Raw genomic sequence first — 23,604 nt, 5'->3', positions numbered from 1 at the left:
GCCACTAAAAACACAGAGGGCTTGAAAATAGCAAATAACGGAAGAAAACTTGTGCAACCTCCTCTCTGCTGGAGAGGTGGGATCAGGGCCCCTGCTCCCAGCACCTGGCACGGTGTCACAGCCAGGCAGGCTGGATCCCCCTGCCAAAATCTGACTCCAGTTAATGTGCAGCAGGTTCTGACTTTGCTTACATGATCAATGCCAGTTTTATAAGAACCAATTTTTAGAAACTACTGACTCACGTCAGCTGACAGGTTATGTATGATTAATAAGCAACATGAGAAAACAATATTTAATAGTTTAATGGCTTTAAGTGCAAAGTAAAATTAATTAATTATACAAATTAAAAATGCTGCAAAGTCTTTACAATCATACAGTTCTAGAATTTAAATTGTATTACTGTGATAATTTGACATCTAATGCTGAAACATACTGAACAACTCTTAAAAGTTTTGTGCCTGACTTTAACTTCTGAATAATTAGTAGACTTCAAGGACAATTTCATATTCCACAAGCACAGAGACAGAATTTGTAAAACAGTAATGGTATGAAACAAATCTCATTTGAAGAATAAGCTCTACAGGAAAACGAATTACTAATAAAAAATCCGAACGTTGAAGTAAAAGCCTGAATCCTAAAAAAGGATAAGGCTGAATCCTAAAATTTATCTAAACATTATTTGTCATTATATCAGCAATAGAAATAATAGATTAGGCAAAATTGTAATACTTTGTCTAAAGTATGCTAAGGCTATGGTGCAAACTCAGTTTGAAATTATTGAATGGACAACAATCTCCTTATTTTTAATACATTTAAACTTCTAGTTTTGTTTATCTGTTTTGCTTCAAAATTCTAGACAAAAATTTGGTTCATTAACTCTTTTTCTAAGTCTGAGGATGGGACAGTTAATATGTGATGAACACCAAGCAGTACAATCTACTCACAAAATACAAAATAAGCTGAACACAACAGTCAAGCATCTGACACAGTTCAAATACTGCCACAGCTTATAAGTATTTCTACACAAGCACTTCACAAAATATTTAACATTAAAGTCTAAACATCTGTGTAACTCAAATATATTTGTGATGCTCCCAAAGGGTTAATACTGTCTTGTTTCATTTCTTACATGTAGTAATTTAGCTGTGAACAAAAGCAGCTCCCTGCTGGATACCTTGGCTAAAGGAAACACAATGAACTGGTAAAAACCAGTTTTATCTCACTGCTGTTGCCTAGGGCTACAGACAAAATGAAGTAAAAAAATTCACATGCAGAGTATTAGGTGCTTATGAAAGATCCAGCAGCGCTGTTGCCTAGTGATTCAGCCAGGAATCAGCACAGGCCAATGAGGTGTTTGGGTACTGAATAACATCCCCAATGACTGCTTTACATCTCCTGCAATTCTGTCATACACCCCCATGATTTCCCAGTGGTGAGAATCACTTTCAAGGGAACCTGTCAGGAAAAAAAATAAAAATTTAAACAAATAAACACATCACATATAGCAAGATTACTCTTTTTGCTTTTCCCTTTGGATGTGATACTGCTCCAGATTACATGCCTATCCAAAATGAAATGTTCTTATTTGTATTAATACTCAATTATTGCTACAGTTCTGATAAAAATACCCTAACAATTTAAACTAACCTTTAGTTTTCAAATTGCAAATACATGTTACTGAATTGCAGTGAATACACTAAGGCAAAATTCATCTCATGCTTTTAAAAGAGTTGCAAATGATGATTTTGATGTTTATTATCAGCAACTTTGTCAGCACTGCATAAAGATACTAGTGTTTTTGACCCCCTCGCACTTTTCAAGTTCTGGGGTATTTTTATTGTTGCTTTGGCTTAATTTCAGTTTGTTTTGCAGTTCCTGATGCTGTTGTACACAGTAGATTTTTTGACATGAAAGCTGCCTCATTAGCATGGACTATATTTTGGGAAAAAAAAAGCTACTTCAAAGCTATAGCATCCTTTACCTCAAAGAAGAAAAAGAGATCTCTCCCCATCAAGACTATATGTGTGCTCTACTTTAGTGACATTTTATCTCCATATTAAAAAATAATATTCATATTTAAGGGAGCACATAATACATATTTAGTTGAAGTAAGTCTGCTGAAGGGGAGCAGGAGCATTTCACAAAAATCTTTTCATCTTCAACATCTCTAATCCTAAAAGACATTTTCCTACTGTACAGAAGGGTAAACAACATGAACAAAAAAACAGACTTTTTTTTTAAAGATCACTCTCAATTCCTTCTCTGAGATCAAACTTTATGTTTTCTATCTGGCCTCTGTCATTGATCTCTTTGAGGCTTCAGAGGAAGGTGAGTATCTCCATGATGGATGCAGTCTAACGTGCTGCACTAACAGAAGCATGGCAGGATTCCTACAGTAATTTGCTTAGAAAAGGAGACCAAACAAGGGTAATGAAATGTGTATCTCCAAATCCTTCTACTGCCTACTAAAAAGTCCTAATCTTTGAAAACCCCAGATAACTACTTATTGTCTAAGAATGTCTAATTGTCTAATTTCTTTTCACCTACTAAGGCATAGTTGGTGTTTAAAGGAGAATTATTGCTCTCATGGGAATGACATCTTGAATCCATCTGTTTAATGCATTGAGAAGGATCTGCCAGTGTGTGACAGTAAAACACCTTAGACAGAGGTGAATAACAAGGCATGTCCCATTTGTCCACAGGACATTGAAACCTTCTGCCACTTGATGGTTAGTCTGAAAAATGTAACACTAAAATGATATTCTACCTCTGCAAATAGGAACACTCTCAGTAACCATGTAAACATATGTCTTTCCTAGAAACCTTTTACAGTGCTTATATTTATTTCATGACCACCAAAAAGTCTCCTTAAACTTTTCCTATCCAGAAAAGACTCTAGTGTTGCTATTCACTTTATATGCCTCCAATAATACCACATTTGATTATTTTTAAGAACCTTACAGCAACATGAATGCCGGGTATCTAATACAGTAAAATGTAATATACCTTTGTAAAACGCTCTGGCTCTTTTTTTTTTTTTTTTTTCCCCAAGGAATTTCTAACAAAAGAAGAAAGGCAAACACAGGTGTACAATGTAAGCAACCTACAGAAATGCAGTTTGCCAAGCTTGGGAGTATCAGAGCAAGAGATTTATAATCCCAGTGTGGCCAAAAAGTCTCACTGAACCATATTTAGTAAACAGGAATGTAAAATCTTACAAAGGTTAAATGAACAGTGAGGGGGGAAATCAGTGTGGGAAGCAGAAAGAGTAATTTAGATCTTGGATGCCCTTCATTATCATTTCTCAATTTTTATGGGAAGGATGGGCTCCCTAAAGACCCATAAAGGGTCTTGTAAGTGCAAGACCCCCAGAGAAAGCCTCACAAAGTAGCTGGAATTCTGCAATAGATACAGAAGATCTGCAGGAAGAAATACAAGGCAAATTATCAAGTAGTTTACTTTTTCAACTGTTTCCATGAGTGCAAGTCTGTATGTTGCAACCATTTCTGAATTAATCAGAATAAAGCTGTTTCTGTCCCTGCATCTTGTGGAGTATTACTGCTGAGTGAGTGACCTGGCAACAGCAAGTACTCCTTTTGTCAGGATACTGGAAACCCTTGGGTTGTTGCTCACTGAAGTTTAGGGATTCCCAGGAGCTTGAGCCTTTTACCAAGCAACAAAAGCTGAGCAGTAGGCTACAGTGACAGGTACCAGTTTTGTAGAGAGAAAAACATAATTATTTTATAATGTAATTACAATGAGGTCCAATACATAGATAGCTGTGTGGTTACTTACTCACTTTCTACAGATGTTGGTCTGGTAGATGATGTCCTCTACCTTTAGCAATGACCAGTGATTTTCTTTGCTTTGTGTGTTAGGCATCCACACAGAAATGTTAAATAGAGCCATTTTCTAAGTGAAAATTACTGGAGAAAGACCTTTTGCAATATTTTTTCAGCAGTAATGAATGCCTGGCACATCTAGAAAGCCAAGCACATACTACAGGGACATATTTCTCACTCTACCCCACCCAACAGAAGTTTCATGGCAATGAATGAAATAGACTTTTAAATTACCACATGCATTGCTACAACAATCTCACTTTCCAAAAGGGAGTATCCTTTCTTTCAGTTATTTTCCTTTGGAACTTTTATAGTAATTTGAAAAAGCAATTACTACAGATACGAAAATGAAACAATTGAAGTAAAAAGCAAAATAGTTGTTTCTAGATTCCTAATATGATAATGATGATGATGATGTACAAAGATAAGTATGCCTGAGAAAGAAATGGAAATTCAAAATTGTCCCTACCTTCAGTGGCACTTCCAAGGCTGTGGTTTCCTGCAGGGACTCCATTGTTCTTTTTACCAGTGCTGTAAGGTAAATTTGAAAACCTACAGCTTTATTTTCCATGTTACAATTGTTATATATATATAAATAGTTTTTTATATTCTGTTGCATAATACCTGCATTTCTGCATTAAAAAAATATCATTTGCAACTTTTCCAGATTATTTTAAAGGGATATTTTATCTCTTGTGAACAGTTTAATTTCTTTTTTAAAATTGATTTTTTGGGTAAAATTTGCAGAATTATTTAATTTATATATCCCATATATAAAGAAGTATAGCACTACTACATTTCATATAAAGGTATGTAGAGCATGAGTGCTCAGTTTTCAGTGCTCATAACTATCTGTTTGATGACATTTTATATATTTTAATTTTCTTGTGCAACCATAAAACTCACTTTAAAAAAGAAGCTAGGAAAAAAGCCCACAAGAATCTGAACTTTAAAAAAATATTTTACTCTTCAAAGTAAAAAGATCAGAGCCAATTTTTTTTTAAATCATCCCTGTGGGGTAGTGGAGCTATCAGAACTAAACAATTAAACTTCAGTATAATTCATGTCACTTAACAACTCATCATGCCATAACACTATGCTCACTAATACTGTGCAAATGCATCTATAATTATTCCAAAACAATCATCTGGGATCAGATTTACCATCACTGGTCCTGCTAATTAGTGTTTTGCTTGACAAAGATTGCTGCTTCAACATATACTGTTCTAATAGAAATCAAAGAGAGGATCAACAGCTTTTAAAATGGAAGATATTTTTGGCTAGTGAAAGTGAAGCAGGAATACCAGGTGGCCCCAGAACCTGCTCTGACAGGATGGGGGAGTAAATAATGTATGTGGTCATGTCCCTCAGAGGCCTGAGAAGGAGCAGGGGCTGTGATATGAGCTGCCAGAGCAAACCCACATGATTACTGAGCAGCTTCCTTTGAAGTTATCCCTCACTGCACATCACAGCTCTTCAGCAGCTGAGGTTAGAGGCAAAGGAGTGACAAGAACTCTAAGAAGCTGGGGATGTTGCTGCTCTGGCTGCTGCCAAAACCTTTGCTAATGATGCCAGCAATGAAGAGCAGTCTGTAATGTTTCATGTCGTGTCACTGACACGGAGGCTGGCCTGCTAACAATGATGAGGATAACCAGCCTCTGCCTGAACAGTGATCAGACCATGCTGGCTCACTCAGATTTGTGTGCTAATGAGCTGTCATAAGCTTTTCATGAAGTCCAAAGTATGCAGTAACTCAAAGTATCAGCAGATCAAGTGCCAGAGCTGAGGAAACCAAGACATTTGTTGACACATCTATGTACAGCCACACCTGTACACTTGTTTCATGTTAGATTTAAGGCAGTTCATGGTCCACTGTTGGACAGAACAACATTTTTCAAGAGCAGAAACAAATAATGCAATCCACAGATTGTGAAAGAAGTAGTGCTGGCCTAAATAATTACTCATTTGTAATCCAGTCCAAGTCAACATGGCTATTAATAGAGTGTTGGACTGCCTCTGTCTTGAGAAGCCCACTCTGAATTTCAACAAGCTGTCAGCTCCAGGAGGTCAGCAATGCAGCAGATGCTGGGGCACCCCAGCCAGGTGGGATGCCTTCAAAAGGCTCAGTGTGTTGCCAGTCAGTCCTGGATAAACATTTTTTCCAAGCTATGAATACACAAAACTCTTGAGAGGATAACACCTGAATTCTGCGCTTCTCACACAGAATCACTCAGCTCTGTGTGTTCCACCAGACGCTTATGAAGGGCACACTCAACTCTGAGCAGCTTAACATTTCTTGTGTTGTTAGATAAATAAACAGCAACAGAGCCTTTGGGCAAGGAGAGGAATAGGTCTTTTTGACAAAACAAGTTCCAAGAGACAGTAAAAGATGGAGCATGAGTCAGCAGCATCACTTCCTGGCTGAAACAAGTGAGGGATATGACAAAGGCTGCTGCCTCCTGTGCACTGAGTTAGACCTGTTTTCCCCAAGTTCTCTGGACCTCTGAATTGGACTAGTTCTGTCCCAGTTATCCCTAAAAGGGGATTCAGGATGGCAGCAATAACGGCAACAGCTTTCTCTCTTGGTTCACACACTTTTTGCTCTAAGGCATATGGCACAATCAGAGTTCTGCTGCATTCTTAAATACTCTTAATTTTAAAATGAACAGATTAAAGTGGCCACATCAGAGAACAAACCCAGTGGTTCCTCATTCACTTTGACAACCATTAAAAACCTCTCCATGGGTTTGCTTCATTTTCTTCTTTCCTTTTTTCTCTGTCAGTTCAGCTCCCTGTTCTCTTTCTCATGTCACACTGACTTTTCTCTACCCAGAGTTTAGTAAAGCCATTCATTTCAAGCAATCTGAAGTTGTTGTGCCTGCATTTCAGCCTTTTGAAACCACTCCTTTGCAAATATCAGGAAAAAGCAGTTGGATTGCCATTCCTGTTCAGTGGTCTGCTAAGACTGTAAACAGTGAAGAAGGAAAAATTTAAATACATTACAGTCTTTGCACAAAAATAAATAGGTATAGTGGCTGAATACATTTAGGCTGGAAATTTAAAGTTCTAGATTTTGGAGAGACAAAATTCTGGAATAGTCCTTAGTGGGAGTAATTTTTCATATGAAGATGATAATTTATAAAAGAGACCATATGGCATGGGGGTATGTAATCACAGGAAAGGTTCTCTTTAGTCCCATGTACATAATATCTGATTCTTCCACTATTTTCTCAAATCTCCTTGAAAATTTCCCTTTCTCAAGGCTCACAATAAATAATCAAACATACACAACTATATCTTCTTTATCTTGTATACATTTCAGAGTGTAGTCACTAAAAAACAGAACCACAGTGTCTAAATAAATCTGCCTCTACCACTCTTAATTTTTTGTTTCTTTTCTAAGATTTAGACTGGAGACTTTGGGGATAATGATTATTTCTGTTCAGTGAAGAATCTAGTATATCTAGGGCACATAAATTATTAATTTTAAAATGTTCCTTTACAGCCAGCCATGTACTGCAATGGCATCTGTAAAATGCTGTTCTCCCAATCTTTGCAAGTTATCTTTCAAAACCCATAGTCAGCAATTAGGAAAGCTGTTGATTATACTCATGTTGAAATGCTTTGTAAGCTAAGTATACATGCTAAAATATTGTGTATAAAAAAATGGTGACAACAAAGTTAAAAAATTATAGAGGAAATGAAATTTTAACATAAGTTTTACCATAAGTTTTTATACATTAGATTTTCTTGATACTGACCAGAATAAATATGCTTATTGAAAGTGCTGTGAATAGGAACAAACATGAGACACGCATGCCTGCTGTGGAACAAAAGCTTATTTGTCCCTATCAAACTGAAGACATTTTTCAAGTGCACTCACCTATGAAATTATGATTCCAGAAACCTGTCAAAGCTGGTCAGACATATGATCTATGGAACAGGGATTTTTGCAAATTGAAAGCTATCTAGAGGCATCTTTAGTTTATGCACCGGTGTTTTTCAAGTTAGAAAAAGGCAGCTCAGAGTACAGAAAATGTCACTAACTTGTGATGACCAGTTCATTCTTTTGTTCTTCTGTTCCTGCAGTCCCCTTTTGAACATGTGCACATTTTAATGCAGTTGCCTCAGTACCAAGTAAGCATAAAATTGCAGCAGAATAAAGTGAAATTTCATGTAATCTGTATGTGAGCCAAAAATGTGTGCTGGCAGATGTTAAAAAAAAGTCTAAGATACTATTCTTTGAGTAGCAAGTGATCTTAATACCAACATAAACAGGTTTAATTTATATTGATTGTTGTTTTGCTTTTCTTTTTTGTTGTGTTTTGTTATTTGGGGTTTTTTTTTGTTTGGTTTTGTGTTTGTTGAGTTGGCTTTTTCAGGTTTTTTGGTTTTGTTTTTTTTTTTTTGACTGGTCATTTCAGTGTTCTTAAATTCAAGGTAAGGACTTCAGCCGAAATATTTTATACATTTCTAAAGTATTAGAAAAATTTTTTCTAACTCTTCATTGTACATGTATCAAAAATACAAACAGATGCAGAAATTCTTTAATTCTATCAATATTGTATAATTATAAATTAATTCTAAAAGAGCACCTTTAAAAATCATTCTGATGCACTGTGATATTGAACACAAAGCACTGGAATATATCTATTTCCACAAATAGATGTTATTTCAAGTACCAAGTATCTTTCATTTAATTATCACTAATGGATGCAATCAAGCAGAGAGAAAGGCATAGAAAAGTCCACAGTAATTGCCACTGGCAAAATTCACCTTTCAAACTCACCAGCTATTTATGGAACACACATTAGAAGCCAGATTCTACAGTTGTAACTACAGATATCCCTGGACCATAAAAAAAAATAATTTGGCTTTTCTTCCCCACAAAGTGTGTTCCCCCTTTTAGCTGTAATGCCTTCAGCATAATCCAAGTTTAAAGAGGCAGTTCAAACACAGCATGGAGCACCAGTGTCAGAAACAGACCCCACAAGATGAAAAATTGAGTTCTGCTAGTCCTTAATTCTTTTCCAGAGTGTGATTTGGGGACAGACTGTCTACCTGATTACACAGACTTCAGGACTCAGAGACACTGAGCCTTCTCAGATCCAAGAACCCAGTTTTTGGCATTCCCATAATATCATCTGCCTTTCTGCTTCCTGGGCTGCTGGAGAGCTCAAGATGTGAGGAAGCCAGACAGGCAAGCTGGCCAGAAACCAGGCAGATTATTGATGGTAAAGCTGAGAGTCTTCTGCCCAAGCAAAATTAATTTCTGCCAAATGTTTTGGTTTGAACTTCCCAAGCACCCTCTAATAGGAAATTAGGATTTTAAAAAGCTCTTTTGCTGTCATGTTCTTGCCCTAAACAGAGAATTGAAGGAAACAATATTCCATATCATTGATGAAAATTGCACCATTCAGAGTACTATGTGCTTCATTGTATTTCAAAGTATGTCAAAGCTTGGGCAGTCAAACCCTTATTATAAATAAATGATGTTCTGCCTTGTCCATTCAGAGTGAGCCATATGTGTGCTTCAAAACTGTGGGCAATGGATTCTTTTTGAAGAAGATATTCTTCCAAAATACAGATGAGACCTTGAGATGACCCACCTCATTGCAGTACTTTGTGCAGAAGTAGATCAGAAAAAAAAGAACACTTCTTGATTTGCTTGTCCTCTTGTTTATTAGATTCAAAAGATTCCAAATAATTTGTGCATTATTAGATGCACTATAAATGGGATTTCTGTGTATTGTAAAGTCCTGATAATTCTTATGGGAACATATGAAATCCTATGCAAGACTAAAGAAAGTGCCAATACTACAATTCTTTGTGGCAATTTTCAGCTGCCATTCAAGAGAGTCTAAGAAGCAAAAGGACATTTTAATGTTGTGAAGCAATTCAAAAGAGACTCTTCCATCAGGGAAATGCTGCTGAGAAGGCTTATATCCTGCATTATGATCTAATGAAATAATACTATTTACCTTTATGCTCTTAATCTATAAATCTTAAAAATATTTTAAGTTTCATGTTCATTCTACAAAAAAGAAAAAGGAGATATATATTTGTTGTTGCTTTCCTGAAAAAGTAGATCAGAAGCATGACTGGAATCAGAATACAAACATGCTGAATAGTAGGCCAGTACTTCTTGGATCACATTAAATGCAGGAGAATAACAGCACTGAAGTGTAATCCATTAAAACCCTCAAACACTGCTCTTTAGCTTCAAGTCCACGTCCTTCCCTTTACTGAGCTGTACAACTGAGATTTCTCTCTGGATCATTAAACTGCAGGCTGGAAACTGCAAGTCAGCAGATTCTGTAATTTAAAGTTTCTGAATGGACAAAAGCTCATTAGAAATGTAAAGACAAAGCTGACAGCTAAAGAATATTGGCAAATAAAAGCAAAAAGAGTAAGGATTTTAAAAAAGGGTGAGAGATTTTTAGGTAAAGAGATGAAAACTATTTGGACTTTCAAAGCACTTAAGTGAATTAGGAGCACACATCCTACAGACTCCTCTTTGGTTTAACTCTCAGATATCTAATCTGTTACCTTACTTAGCAGCTCCTGAAATAATTGGAAAATATTAGGAGAAAAGAGTGTTCCTATTTAGTTATATCTGACAGGAATCTAGGTCAACTGTTCTCAGGCTGCTCTGGGTTGTGAACTGAAACCATTCACACCATGGACTGGGACAATAGGGAGATGTGCTTCAGCACTCCTGCTGGCTGGAAGTGAGATGCCAGTGCAGATACACACTTTCTCTGCTATTCAGATCAACCAAAATCCTCAATAATGGCTGAAGAATCACCAGCCTTTAAGACACCTTGAATTAGTTCTTCTACCAGTAGTAGAACTACTTGCAAAACACAGTTGGGGAGGTTGAAAGGAACCTTTGGAGGTTACCTGGTCCAGCCCTGCTGCTCACAGGGGCCACCTTGAGCTGGTTGCCCAGGAACTTGTCCACATGGCTTTTTTACATCTCCAAGGATGGAGACTCCACAACCTCTCAGGGCAACTTGTGCCAGTGCTCAGTCACCCTGAGAGTAAAACAGTGTTCCCTGAACTTCAGAGGGAACCTTTTGTGTTTCAGTTTGTGCCCATTGCCTCTGGTCCTCTCACTGGGCACCACCACTTCCTTTATGCCCACCCCCTTAGGATATATACATTAGTAGGCTCCCCTGAGCCTTCTCTCCTCCAGGCTGAACAGTCTCTGGTCTCTCAGCCTGCCTTCTCCCCCCAGACCTTTCATCATCTTTGTCATCCTTTCTTGCACTTGTTTCAGTCTTATGCTGGGGAGCCCAGCACCAGATGCAGTACTCCAAGTAAGTCTCTCCCAGTGATGAATAAAAAGGAAGGAAATCAATGTGTCAGGTTGGTCTTTTGTGTAAAGAATAAGACAAATTATCATTCTTCTGTTCTGACAGGAGAATATCTGAAAGTTCCTGTAATGCAGAATTTTCTTTTTTTCTTTTACTCTTAGGGCAAAGTAGAGAAAAATTGAAAACTCAATCTTCAATCAGCAGAATGAAATAAACTTCCATCTTGAACACTCAAGTTTGGCAGCCAATGCTAAGTGCAATGACAATTTCCAAGGCATCTCACACCTCTAGACTGCCCAGGTCCATTTTCTAAAGGTCATCTTAGCAACTTCAATTATAGGATTATAACTTTGAGGCACAAGAAGGAATTTACAGGTAAGTTTGTTCTGCACCCTGCAGCTAGACCTGGAGATCAGCAAACTAATTACTGCACAGTGCACACTCTAAACTTGAGAATTTGAACTGCACTCTTTTTGCATTTTCAGAAAAAAGCCTCCAGTCATCATGTTTCCATAGTGGGATAATGTATTACTATTATTCATGTGATAGCTAGGGGTTTTTTCTGTTATACTTGAAAAGTATTGATTTTTCTGAATTTGCTACAAATTCAGACTAGTAATGGAGATTTAAATTTGATCCAATGGGGGCAGAATCTATGATTTTTTATATGTATAATCAACCATGAATCATTTTTATTTTTTGGGTATTAGCTCTATACTTTATGCAAATTGATGCAAAATAAGATAATAAAAATCCTTCTACGCTGTCCTACAGATGTCATTCAATACACTATGTTTCCTAACTCTGAAACTATGTCACTTTTAGACTTTACCTTTTCTGAACAGATATTGCAATCTCCTATAAATTGTATAATTTTTTTAAACTTTAAATCAGATTTTAACTCCTGTATTTAGAGGTCAAATGCTAATATATTAGCTTAATTCATTACAATGCCCTGAATATATTGAGCTGAAATATTTCCCAGGTAGTTTGTTTAGATTAGATAGAGTTTTAATGCTCTCATTTTGAACTAATATTCACAAGAGGGATAAGTGATGAAATGAGACTAATATAGCAAATTGCACTGTTCAAATTAATGCAGCACAGGAAGGTAAAATTAAGTTTTTGTTAAATGCTTGTGCTATAATGGAAGGCATTTTATGTATTGGTTCATTTAAAATATTTGTGACATTATGCCAATTGGTTTAGCCAAACATTTTGTTGAGCTTCAAACTAGACCCACATTTGTGAATAAACTTGGTGCCTACAGGAATAAATCCACAGTTTGCTGGAGAAGAGACCCAACAGTCTGCTGTGTGCCCTCACTTGCTAAATTTGTACCAGATGCTGACACAAACTCTGGCTTAGGGAATAATGTCTGGAAGTAAGCCAAATGAGAGGATACAAACATAGGCACAAACTTTTACTAACCTTAACCTTGAGAGTGCCATCAGAAAAGTTTCTTAATATAAAAAAGCAGTAAACTAACTTAAAAATTGCAGTACAGTATAATCTTACATGAAGAATGGAATACTTCTTTATGTAACAGCCCCTAATCTAAAGTACTTCAAACTGGTTTATTTATTTTTCTTTCTAAAACCTTGGAGGAAATATTATTTACTTTTCCAGGATTCACACAGTGGATGATGAAATCTTGATTAAAAAACTAAATACAAATAATCATGCTAATGAATTCCAAGTAAGTATATCACATTTTATCTACATAAGAGCCAGTGGTGGAAAACATTCAGAAAAATCTGCTTAGCATACATTTTCTTAATTTTGAGAATCAATATGCTTCTTCTCACTACATTAGTTCTTTATTCTCTCAGAAATCAGAGGATATAGAAAGTAAAATGTGTGGGAGGGAAAGAGCACAAGAGATTGTATTTACCTGAGAATTCCTGGATTTGAGAATCTTCTACTTCAAACAACAATTCATCATGGATCTGGGCAATTAACCTGAAAAATTTCCGAGACATCAGATAATAAATGCAAAAAATTTATAATAGTGCTTTCCATTCATGGACAAGTTAAAGTGAAAATAAATATCCAAAGAAAATTTAACAGTCATTAATGGACTTAAGAATTTCCTCTCCCTATATTCTGGAAACATGAAGGCCATAATTGTAAACCCAAATTGTGCTTGCCAGCTTATAAATGTCATTCAGGGATTTGATGACATGACAAAATCAACATAATTTGCAGAAAAATACAAGAAATTATAGAGACAGACTATGTTTTGTTAATATAGCTTGGTTTTTAGAACTGGATATAAAGAAGTTCTTCCTTATGATGGTGGTGAGGCACTAGAACTGGTTGCTCAGAGAAGTTGTGGATGCCCCATCCCTGGCAGTGTTCACAGGTTGGATGGGGCTTGGAGCAATCTGGTCTAGTGGAAGGTGTCCCTGCCCATGGCAGGGGGTTGAACAAGGTGGTCTTTATGGTCCCTTCCAACCCAAACCATGCTGTGATTCTATGATTTAAATTAAATGTCACTTGTAGATTTTCTTAATACCTTTTCTTAGTAATAGCAGTTATTCAAGTAAATAATTCTTTACAAATGGCTGAAACATCAATATGGTTATGACTTATAACTTTTCACAGCTTCTTAAGATAGTTTCACACTGCCTTAAATTACAGTGTGACATTGAATAACAGTGTGGTGAGCTCTAATAATAGATCTTAAATTATTAGTCACTTACAACACAGTCAGAAGCAGAATGAAACAGATTAGCATATTTTTAATAGGAAATTAGGACACAGGACACAAAAAAAGAAAGAGATGAAAAGACCAGGATCATCTATAGCAAGAGGACACAGTTACATGAAAAGTTGTAATTTCTAATTCAAGTAAATTAATTAAAGCAAGATTATCCTGATAGCCATTGAAATGACATGCAAAAGGTACAAATCAGAACAGTGAATATTAAAGATGAATAAACAGTCAATCAATGGAATATGTGAAAATAATTGCATTTATTAAACCAGTGCAATAAAAACACAATAGACCAATTATTGTTTGTTCCAGAACAGTGTCTCATGCCATCAGTCAGGATTAAAGCACCATATAGTCTGAATATTTGGTAAGGAAAAGTCCTTTCTTAGAAGAACTTACAATATACATAAAAACTTCATCATAAATTTATCAGGATTTAGGAATGAAAGAATAGGATTTTCAAAACCTCTCAGCATTGTAACAACTGATCACCTCCCCTCCATGCTAAAAGTAAAACAGGAGGAGAAGGTTTGGACCAGAATTAAGTGCTATCTTATCTATGTCCAAAAACCTGTGGAAGCAATGTAAATTAACTGAAATTTTCTCTCTGGACAGCAAAATAGACTTGATACAGCTCTACATGCTCCAGTTCACGTCCTGAATGAGCCCACCTCCTTTGGCTTAGCTCTCCATCACGGCTAAAGGACCTTTCTGTTTCTCATCCACAACATCCAGACCATCACAGCCCATCAGCTCAGCAGCATTGCCAGTTAACGCAGGAGCTGCCCGGAGCTGCAGAGTTACATCTGCCCCATCTTACCCATCTAGTGATTGAAGTTCAGGACCATGTTCTGTCTGCTAAATACAGAGCTAGAAGTTGGCCATGCTGGTTCTCTGTCTAGCTCTCTGCTCTCCTAACCAACGCCTTCAGTTAGAAAATGGGAATAATATTTCTGAGATCTAAGGAATGAGTATTTCTAATACACTTCTATTTTCAAATTAAAGATTTACAGAAGATTTAATTAACACTAAACGTGATTTTCTAGACTGATGCCAATAATGAAATAGTACACACTATTTCCTCCTTAATCTTCATCAAACAAGATAGATATTTTTTGATGATGTTTCATCTCTTTTTCTTACATGTTTTACAGCAAATAATGAGTTCTGGTCTTACAGTACAAGGCCACCTGCATTTTTTCAAGCTTGCATAAGTAATAACACTTTCATGCAATATGCTGTTCCACAGAAGGAAGCATTCAGTTTGACATCAATAAAGATGAAAGAAAAAAATCAAAGCAATTTGTACATTCAAAATTTACAGTTTTCACCATTCCCCTGCATGCACAAACCTAGCCATTGCATAGTCTGAGTGAAAAAAGTTTGAAAAAGCCCCTATACTGTTGCTTAATAGCTTAATTGAATCCTCTTCCCTTTGAAGGAATATTGTAATAGCAAGCTCCTCTCATTATCTTGTGCTAAAAGGTATGGCAAACTGGATTAGAAAGTGCAAACCAGGCAGACACTAGTATATTTTTAATTCTACAGATGTCAAGAATGCCTTTGATTTAGAAACTAGTATTTTATTAACTATGTTCTGGCATGACTAAAAATTAGGCATCACTTTTGATGAGCACACATATGATTTCCTTTGCTGAGAAATATGACTTGCATCTGAGCATGCCAGTGGTGTAGAACTAGAAATAGTGCTACAGCCTGACCCTTCAAATGCAGAAATATTTATGTGACTGCCAGTCTGAACATGGCTTTTGACACCACTTTAGAGTGCCCAGTCACCTTAAACTATTATGCTGCACTATAGAATTAAAAAAAAAAAAAAAAAATTCTTAACACTAATTCTTCCAGTCTCCTATAAAGCAACACAGAGACTAAATTCTCAGGTCTCCAATGGATCAGCCCAGCTATTACTACTGTATCATAATATTATATATACCAAAACTAATTAAACTTTTCTCAATAGATTTTTTTCATTGTATTCTATTTATGAAGCCACAGTGTTAGACCATATCTTTTTGTAGTACCAGGCCAGCTCTCTAATAAAAGAACTAATGAGGATTTGTTTCTTACTGGAAATCAATATATTCCAGGTCTGGACTCCTCTGTTCTAAAGTACAGAATTGGAAGGTTTTCCATGACTACTTCAAACACCTAGAAATAATTACACTATTGAACTGACCTCAGCAAAACAGCTGTTACCTTATTACTGAACAACCGTATTTCTCTTTATCATTAAAGGAAACAACTTTCTGTCTAAACTCAAAAGAAGAGCACTGTGGCATGACATGCTGCAGGCTCCATGTAGGTATATTCACTAGAAGAGGCCAGTGTAGGAGAGGGGAACAAAGAAAGACAAGATTATCATAGTAGTCTTCATCAGAAGGAGGTTTTTAACAGCAACATGCAGTGCTTCAGGATGTTAGAATGTGCCGAGAGATGCTCCAACTAATTAAAGTCATGTTTCTTCTATAGACAAGGGACTAAGGCTGGTTCTGACCTAGATGTTCTGAACTCACACTTGGAAAACCCCAGCTCTGTGTGGTGGCTTTGTGGCAGTGTCACCTCCCAAAACACCTACCTGAAGTTAGACAGAGATTAACCCTCTGTACATTTTTTATAGAGTTTTGCATCACCCAGGAAATTTTTTCTGCTGTTAACAACACACCCAAAGCATAACATGGTTTAGCTTTCCAGTTTGGTCTGTAGAAAGATAATATAGAATATAAACCACCAACAGCTTAGTGGTGGACCTGGCAGTGCCAGGTTAACAGCTGGACTCAATCACCTTAGAGATGTTTTCTAACCTAACTGATTCTATGCCTGTTTTAAGAATTTGAATAGAAAATAAATGAAAATAGGGTTTAAAACTGGGCAACTGGAAAAGCTTTAAAAAAGAGGGTTTGATCATCATGCATAACATACCAGCACTCAATGATATTACAGGTCTTTCCCAACCTAGCAGATTCTATAATTCTGTAAGGAATTGAGGGCACCTTATTCTGACCAAGAGCCAAGCTGAGAGCCCAGACTAAAGTTTAAGATGGTTCCTGATGGACACTACTCCATCTTCAGAAAAAAAGTGGTGCAGGACAAGGTCACAGTCTGATTCTGAACTAGAACACTCCTGTGGAAAATTTCCACAACAAATGACATATTTGATTTCTAACTTCAAGATATACTGCAAATTAAAATATTTGAAAAAGAGATTTCCTAAAACAAAAGGATGGTCTTTGCAGAAAGAGAGAAGAAGATTAATTATTTGAAATCCATCATAACTGAATATTTGGAGTAAAAAATTCTAGTGGAAAAAAACCCATACTAAATCTTGAGAATTTAAAACAATGTTAGTTGTTAAGTATTTATGTAAGAACAATAAAAATATAAACATTGAAGAGTTACTAAAAGTACACTGCTTTAAATAGGGCATGAATGATCACTTGGTAGAATAAACTTTGAAATACTTTTTAAAAATATTATCTAATTTTTCAATATTTTAGTTGTTTAAAATATTCTTTAAAATATTTTCTAAAATATTTAAAAAATATTTCTTATTTTCTATTCTCACAAGGTTTTCATCTTATTTAAAAAAGCACTATGTCTCTGACCAGTGAAATGAAGGCCATACAACAGTATCAGATTTTATATCCCAAATATTAATATCCTTGTCTGTCATCCTATGTTCTTCACCTTTTTTGATATAAGCAAATCAATCAATAAAATAATAACCCAGTTAGTAACACCACATTTTTTGTTTTGAATTTGAACCTATAAATGCCTAATGGGAGACTTCAAAATTGCAGATATACAGAAGTATACAGTTAAAAGCTATGTGTAAAAAGTTTAAAAATAAACCCAAAAAGCATAAAAACTGTTAAGTGGTTAGGAAAAAAAAGATAAAAACAATAAGGTATTTTTAAATCAGAGAAATGGGGGAATATGGAAAAATAACAAAACCCAATCCATCAAAACCAAAAAACAAATGGAAATTTGTTTCATGTGTTTTAAATGGAAATAATTTAATCACTTGAAAAATTGACACATTCACACTTAATAAATTAATATTTAATAAAATAAAATATTGACTTAAAAGGCACATAATGAAATACTTTGCCAGAAACAGCCAGAATGGCTGCTCATGTAACAAACACTTCATGGATTTCAAGAACATTTAGAAATGATGACATACAACGATTTTGTGGGAAGACTCTTAAATCTTACATTTCAGAACTTAGATTCATCCCCACAAGAGCAGTGGAAGATGAAAATCTGCAGACAGACAGGCTACTCTCTACAGATCTTACACCTCCCTCCTGGAGCATCTGCTACTGGCCACACTCAGTGATAATGGACCAGATGGAAGCTGGATCCAATTCCTCTCAGCAATATCCATGTTCCCTATACTGAAACACTATTCATTTCTTTTGTGATACTACTAACACTACCTGTTGTGTAATTGTGCCACAGTTTCCCCCCAGAAGCCCACAGATTCCAGTGGACAGAATGCCTATTGTCATGTAAATAAGGAACAAGATTGTTAGCATATTGAATATTTTGTAGAATTTTCCATTTTAAAATTTTTTTGAAGCTGCACCTATGTGGATTCCTAATGTTGTAATGTAAAAGTTATTGCTCAGGATACATCATGCCTGAATAGATGTTACTTGCATTAATTTTAAGCTACCTCTTTCAGGGTTTTCATGATATAAAGACCAAATTATTGTAACATTTTAACAATAAAAATTCAGCTAGCCTGTGAAATGGGTTTTCTCAGCAGCTACATCATGAAGAGTGGTAAACTGAACAGATGGCTAATTAAAGATAATAGAATTTTTGCATGTATCCAAAATGTTTGAAAACATACAAATCTAAAAGGTGACCTACAAAAGGGTTTTATAAATGAAATATATTGATTTGTGTTGAATGTCTTACATAAAGGAATAGTGAAAAACCTGCTAAATCATGCATGTCCCTTTTGGCTGTGATATTTCAGCATTTTAAATGTACTTGGCTCTTTCTTTAAAGAATAAATTAGTCTGATTTGCTCTGGCTCACTGAGCATGAAGTGTTCAGGTAACAGCTCACCATCTTGTGGATACATGCAAAATACTGCTTTGGTTGCTTGAGGAGAGTGATGATTTCTCTAAGTTACAGCTTGCATAGAAATTCAATGTTATTTGGCTGCTTTGGGAGGCAAAGAGCTACATATTAGACATCAGCTATGGAGAGTGCAATATGACCTCAGAAATTTCCTTCTGCTACAGAAACAAAAGCATTTGTCTGTGAAACAACAATCTCATTCTTATCTCAAGCAGAATCCAAAACTTATCTTTTCCTTGTGGTTCAATTTCTCCAGTATTAGTCTAAAGATAAAAGTTAATAATCTTGCTAGAGTTAATATATTAAGGAAGTTTTGGCACAAAAAAAGTGGGAATTGTGGGCAGAATACCAGAGCAAAAAGCATTTATTTGAAAATCCTGGTTAACTGCTAGAGAAGGAACATGAGTAAAACCAGTTCTTTAACTCCTGAAGAAACAGATAGATGGACGTAAGTTTTATGCCCCAAATTAAAGAAAATCAACACCCATAGCAGCAGCACTATGAATTTTACTTAATTTATTTGTTTGAAACTGTGATGCAATCAGGAAGTTTGGCTTATTAATATGCCCTTTTGTATGAATCTGAGAGATTATAAGCAGTTTATAAAGTAATAATATTGAATCCCTACACATCTTATAAAAATGCTGCTAGATTCCTGTGTTGTACTAAAACTGAAAGCCACTTTTAGGAAATGAATAAATTTTGACTGATCACATGACTTCTATCTGAAAAAAATCCAGGTCACATAAAACAATACTTGTTGCTGGGACAATAAGAGCTGTTTCTAACCAATTTAGATATCTGTAGAAGTGAGTTGTATTTACAGCTCACCAGCACAGAAAATCATTAGCTTGATTAAGGTGTTCCTTGAGGAAGACATACAAAACTCCACTGCTATTGAAAAGCAGCTGGACCAACCAAGAAAATAAACCCTTTGCTTTTATTTGCTGGTGGTTTCTCCTTTTCAGATTACTCATTTATATTTGGCCTGTGGTTGAACCTGTCTCTTTAACTGGGCTCCAGACATGCTGAGAAGTAAAGCTGTGTGTTTGTGGCACAGGTCCAGAGCTGAAGGAACAATAATTTCGTGCAAAAGCAGATTTGGTGGATTCACACCAAATTACTCAATAATTCTGTAGATTTGTTAAAATTCATGTACATGTTGTTGAGATACTGAGAAGTCCATGTAACACCTGGTGGACCTTGGGTAACATCAGCGCTTCTTCAGCTTACAAAATGATAATATGTACAAGAAATGCTATAGGCAGCAATTCTTCCACAATTTGCCAGCACCCTTCTTTCTCACCAAGTTTCCATGTGACTCTCACTGCACTGATGATTTAAACACAGAAAAGATCTACAACTGTCCATCTAAGTTCACCAAGTTCACCTTTGCATTCTCATTAATTCCATATATCTTTCTTTGCTACTCTATGCCTTGATCTCATTTCAAAAGTTTCTCTGCTATCAGCTGCCTGCAGGAAACATTGTGAGGAGGTTCTGTGGATTGCATCAGATGGGTAAAAGCTGGCACTTCAATAATTTATGCTAGCAGCATATTTTCAGTGAGTAACTTGGCCAGCAGCAGCAGAACATCTAAAGAAAGATCGAGGTAATACAGGAGAAGCCTGAAAATTTTGATTACTTGTCAGCACCACACAAAATGCAGAGATATTAAATTAACACTGATGCCAGTAGTCAACCCATGCTAATATTAGATCTGTATCATATATATTACATTTAGTACTATTTTTCCTGATTTCTGTAAAATTGCTTCCAAGTAATCGATTGACTTGTTATTGCCAGCTGCATAAACTGCTAGGCTAGTATTTGAGTTAGAATATAAAGAAATATAAAGAGAAAAATGAGATTGTTGACAGAATTGATCAGTCACAGTGGAATATACTGTTTCATCAAGAACACCTCTCTGATGAAGCATCATGAAAATGTAACTTGATCACCTTTCCTGACTTCCAAATACAGTATCATATGTGCAAACAAGTGACTGCTAGTCACACAAAAATGAAGCTTCACACTATTGGGTCAGAGCTTGTTCACTGCTGAACAGCCTCCAGTACAGGAACAATGAATGCAGTGTTGAGAGTGAAGACTGCAAACATACCTGCAAACTAACACTAAGAACTGTAAGACCTTATTCAGAATTATTTTTTTCTCTATTTCTAAGGTAAGGAAGACAGAATGTTGAGTGTTAGCCAAAACTTAGCTATGCTTAGTAGAATACTGTCTCCCAGGGTAAATGTTCATAATCACTTCTAAAGCATGTAAAAATGATATTTCTCTTTGATATGCTGTTCAAAGTGAAAACCCTGTTTCCGAAATTAGAAGTTCTAACAGAAAAATAAAGATACTTACAGGGGTATGAAGATAGAAGAAAAGATAGTAGTATGCTATCTTTGGAATGAATATGATCTGATGGAGTGATAATAGAAGATTGATTATATTTTTCATTTTGGAAGAGCTATTGTACATTCCCACTGTTACAATAGCACCAATTATGTCCACACTTCCTTTTGACAATATTTTTCAAAAGGCTTTATAAAGGATGTCAGAATCACTATCCTGACCTGACTGATAAGAAAATCAAGAAACAGACCACTGAAAAAATAACTAACTGAATGTCACCTGGCAGACAAGCAGAAACACAATATTTCCAGTTTCAGTCCCATATTCTTTTGGCAAGATCCTTCTGACGTTTTCAAATGCCACTGTCCAAGCAGGGAAGTGTTTACAGAATTTACAAAGGCATTGATTGTGCTTTTCTGACAAGCCTGGTCTCTAAGTACCTACTAAATATTACAGCAAGGAGCCATTATTGACTACTAAAACACTCTCCTCTAGCAAAGCCATCCAGTTGTTAATGGCTGGCAGAAGTTCAAAACTCCTGTTTAATACAGTCTATCCTTTTAAAATGCCCTTGCAGTGTTGGTCTTTCCCAGCTGTGACATTTATGATAGGAACAAGCAGGATAGGCAGTAATATTTTCCTGTTTTCTGGTGTAGCCCTTTCCCTATGCTTTCACAACACCAGGAATTTCAACACGTACAGCTCCAATACTTCCCCATGTCTGTTATCTCTATGCCATTTGGTGACATTACTTCTTTAAAATAAATAATTTTAAGAAAGAAAAACCCAAGTAAAATTTTCTGTTGAGAGAAAAAAAACATTCACAAGCTTAATCAGATGTGACATTAGTAGCAAAAAACTTTGGCTTTCTCAGAATTACAACAAACAGGCAGTTGCTGAACCTAAAGATCTGTGTGCCAGGCAGGAACTACAGAATGTAGTATGTTCTTTGCCCTTGCACCACCTCCACTTGCCTCCTCCACTAAAAGCTGTTAGCTGCTCCTCTATCACTCATCTAACTCAGTTATGCCTGCTACTGCTACAGAAATTTTCATCCATGCCACAGCTGACAGATTCTGGGCTCTTCATTCAGCTCAGGTAGCAAAATGAATTATAATCAGTGCAGACAATCTGCCTGAAAGTGTACAATGCAATATGTGATACTGCACCATCCAACATTTAATACATAAATGTATCATTGTCTGAGTGCAGGCAGGATCTCCACCAAAGAACAATTTCCCTTTTCAGATTTGTACTATGGGTCACTTACTTTATTTTTTTTAATAGTTCAATGGTATTTTGCTTAAAAAGTTGCAACATTTAAGAGCCTCTTTGAAGATGTTTTATTTTTAGCATAGGAATGAGTCCAACTTCAATTTGTTGAATTTGAATTCAACAAATTGAACTTTTTTTTGTAATTAGAAATTGTATTTTCAAACATTGATCAAATAAGACAACACTGCTGTGTATCAATGATACACTAACACACACAAATTACTTATAGGATTAGATAATACCCATAATTGCCAAGTATATTGAGAAGGACAAACCCTATTTCTTTGTACTGAGCTGCACACCCACAGAAGTCCCCAATGCATGATTGCTACAGCCAAATTGTTATCATACTTTTTAGATGACAGCAGAAACATTGATGTTCTGCCCTACTTGCACTACTCTGCTTTTGCTAGACTTCTACTGCACCAATTCATGTTCTACTGGATTGTTTGCTACAAAATCTTTGCATTACCAAAGATGGGAAACTACTTACTTGGCTTTTTTTTTCTACATATTTGACTTCAAAGTCTCTTTCTATTGCAGCAAATAATAATGTTCAATGACTGTCTGGACCAACTTCTCCACAGGAAAAGTAGACTTCGACTTCATTATTTCTGCTACTGGCATAAAACTCTTTGAGGACATTCTGTGATCTCCCACCCAACTCTGAGCAGTCACAACAGAAGAGAATCATGATGACTGAGCTTTTCTTTAAAGAAAAGTCATCTATACAAGAATGAAAAAATGTTCATTTATTTTGCTTGAGCACTGGTTTCCTGATTCCTGTTTTTTTTCCCAGCCCATTGAATGTTCAATTCCCACTGTACAATACACTCAAATACAGGAAGGATATGATCAGTGCATTTGATTTCAAAGGTGCAGAACTACCACTGAATTAGATCTGACCGAGCTTAAATGACCCTGGGGCACTTCAGTGCCTTGGGATCCATTTACAGATCCAACCATTTGA

General features: G+C 36.0%; 1 protein-coding gene across 1 annotated transcript in view; it reads right to left on the bottom strand.

Annotated features, from left to right (window-relative positions):
* Positions 1 to 461: 461 nt before the first annotated feature.
* Positions 462 to 23,604, bottom strand: part of POLN (DNA polymerase nu) — an 89,399-nt gene continuing 66,256 nt past the window's right edge. The window contains exons 22-24 of the mRNA XM_050974105.1: positions 13,056 to 13,123; positions 4,312 to 4,373; positions 462 to 1,455 (exon numbers count right to left, since the gene is read on the bottom strand). Coding sequence (XP_050830062.1) covers positions 1,387 to 1,455; positions 4,312 to 4,373; positions 13,056 to 13,123 — 199 coding nt within the window. The 3' untranslated portion in view covers positions 462 to 1,386. The remainder of the gene's footprint in view (positions 1,456 to 4,311; positions 4,374 to 13,055; positions 13,124 to 23,604) is intronic.

Source organism: Serinus canaria, chromosome 4 (assembly GCF_022539315.1).
Source record: "Serinus canaria isolate serCan28SL12 chromosome 4, serCan2020, whole genome shotgun sequence".
Lineage (NCBI taxonomy): Eukaryota > Metazoa > Chordata > Aves > Passeriformes > Fringillidae > Serinus > Serinus canaria.
The sequence above is the reverse complement of the archived record's forward strand: the minus strand, read 5'-3'. Positions and strand labels throughout refer to the sequence as shown.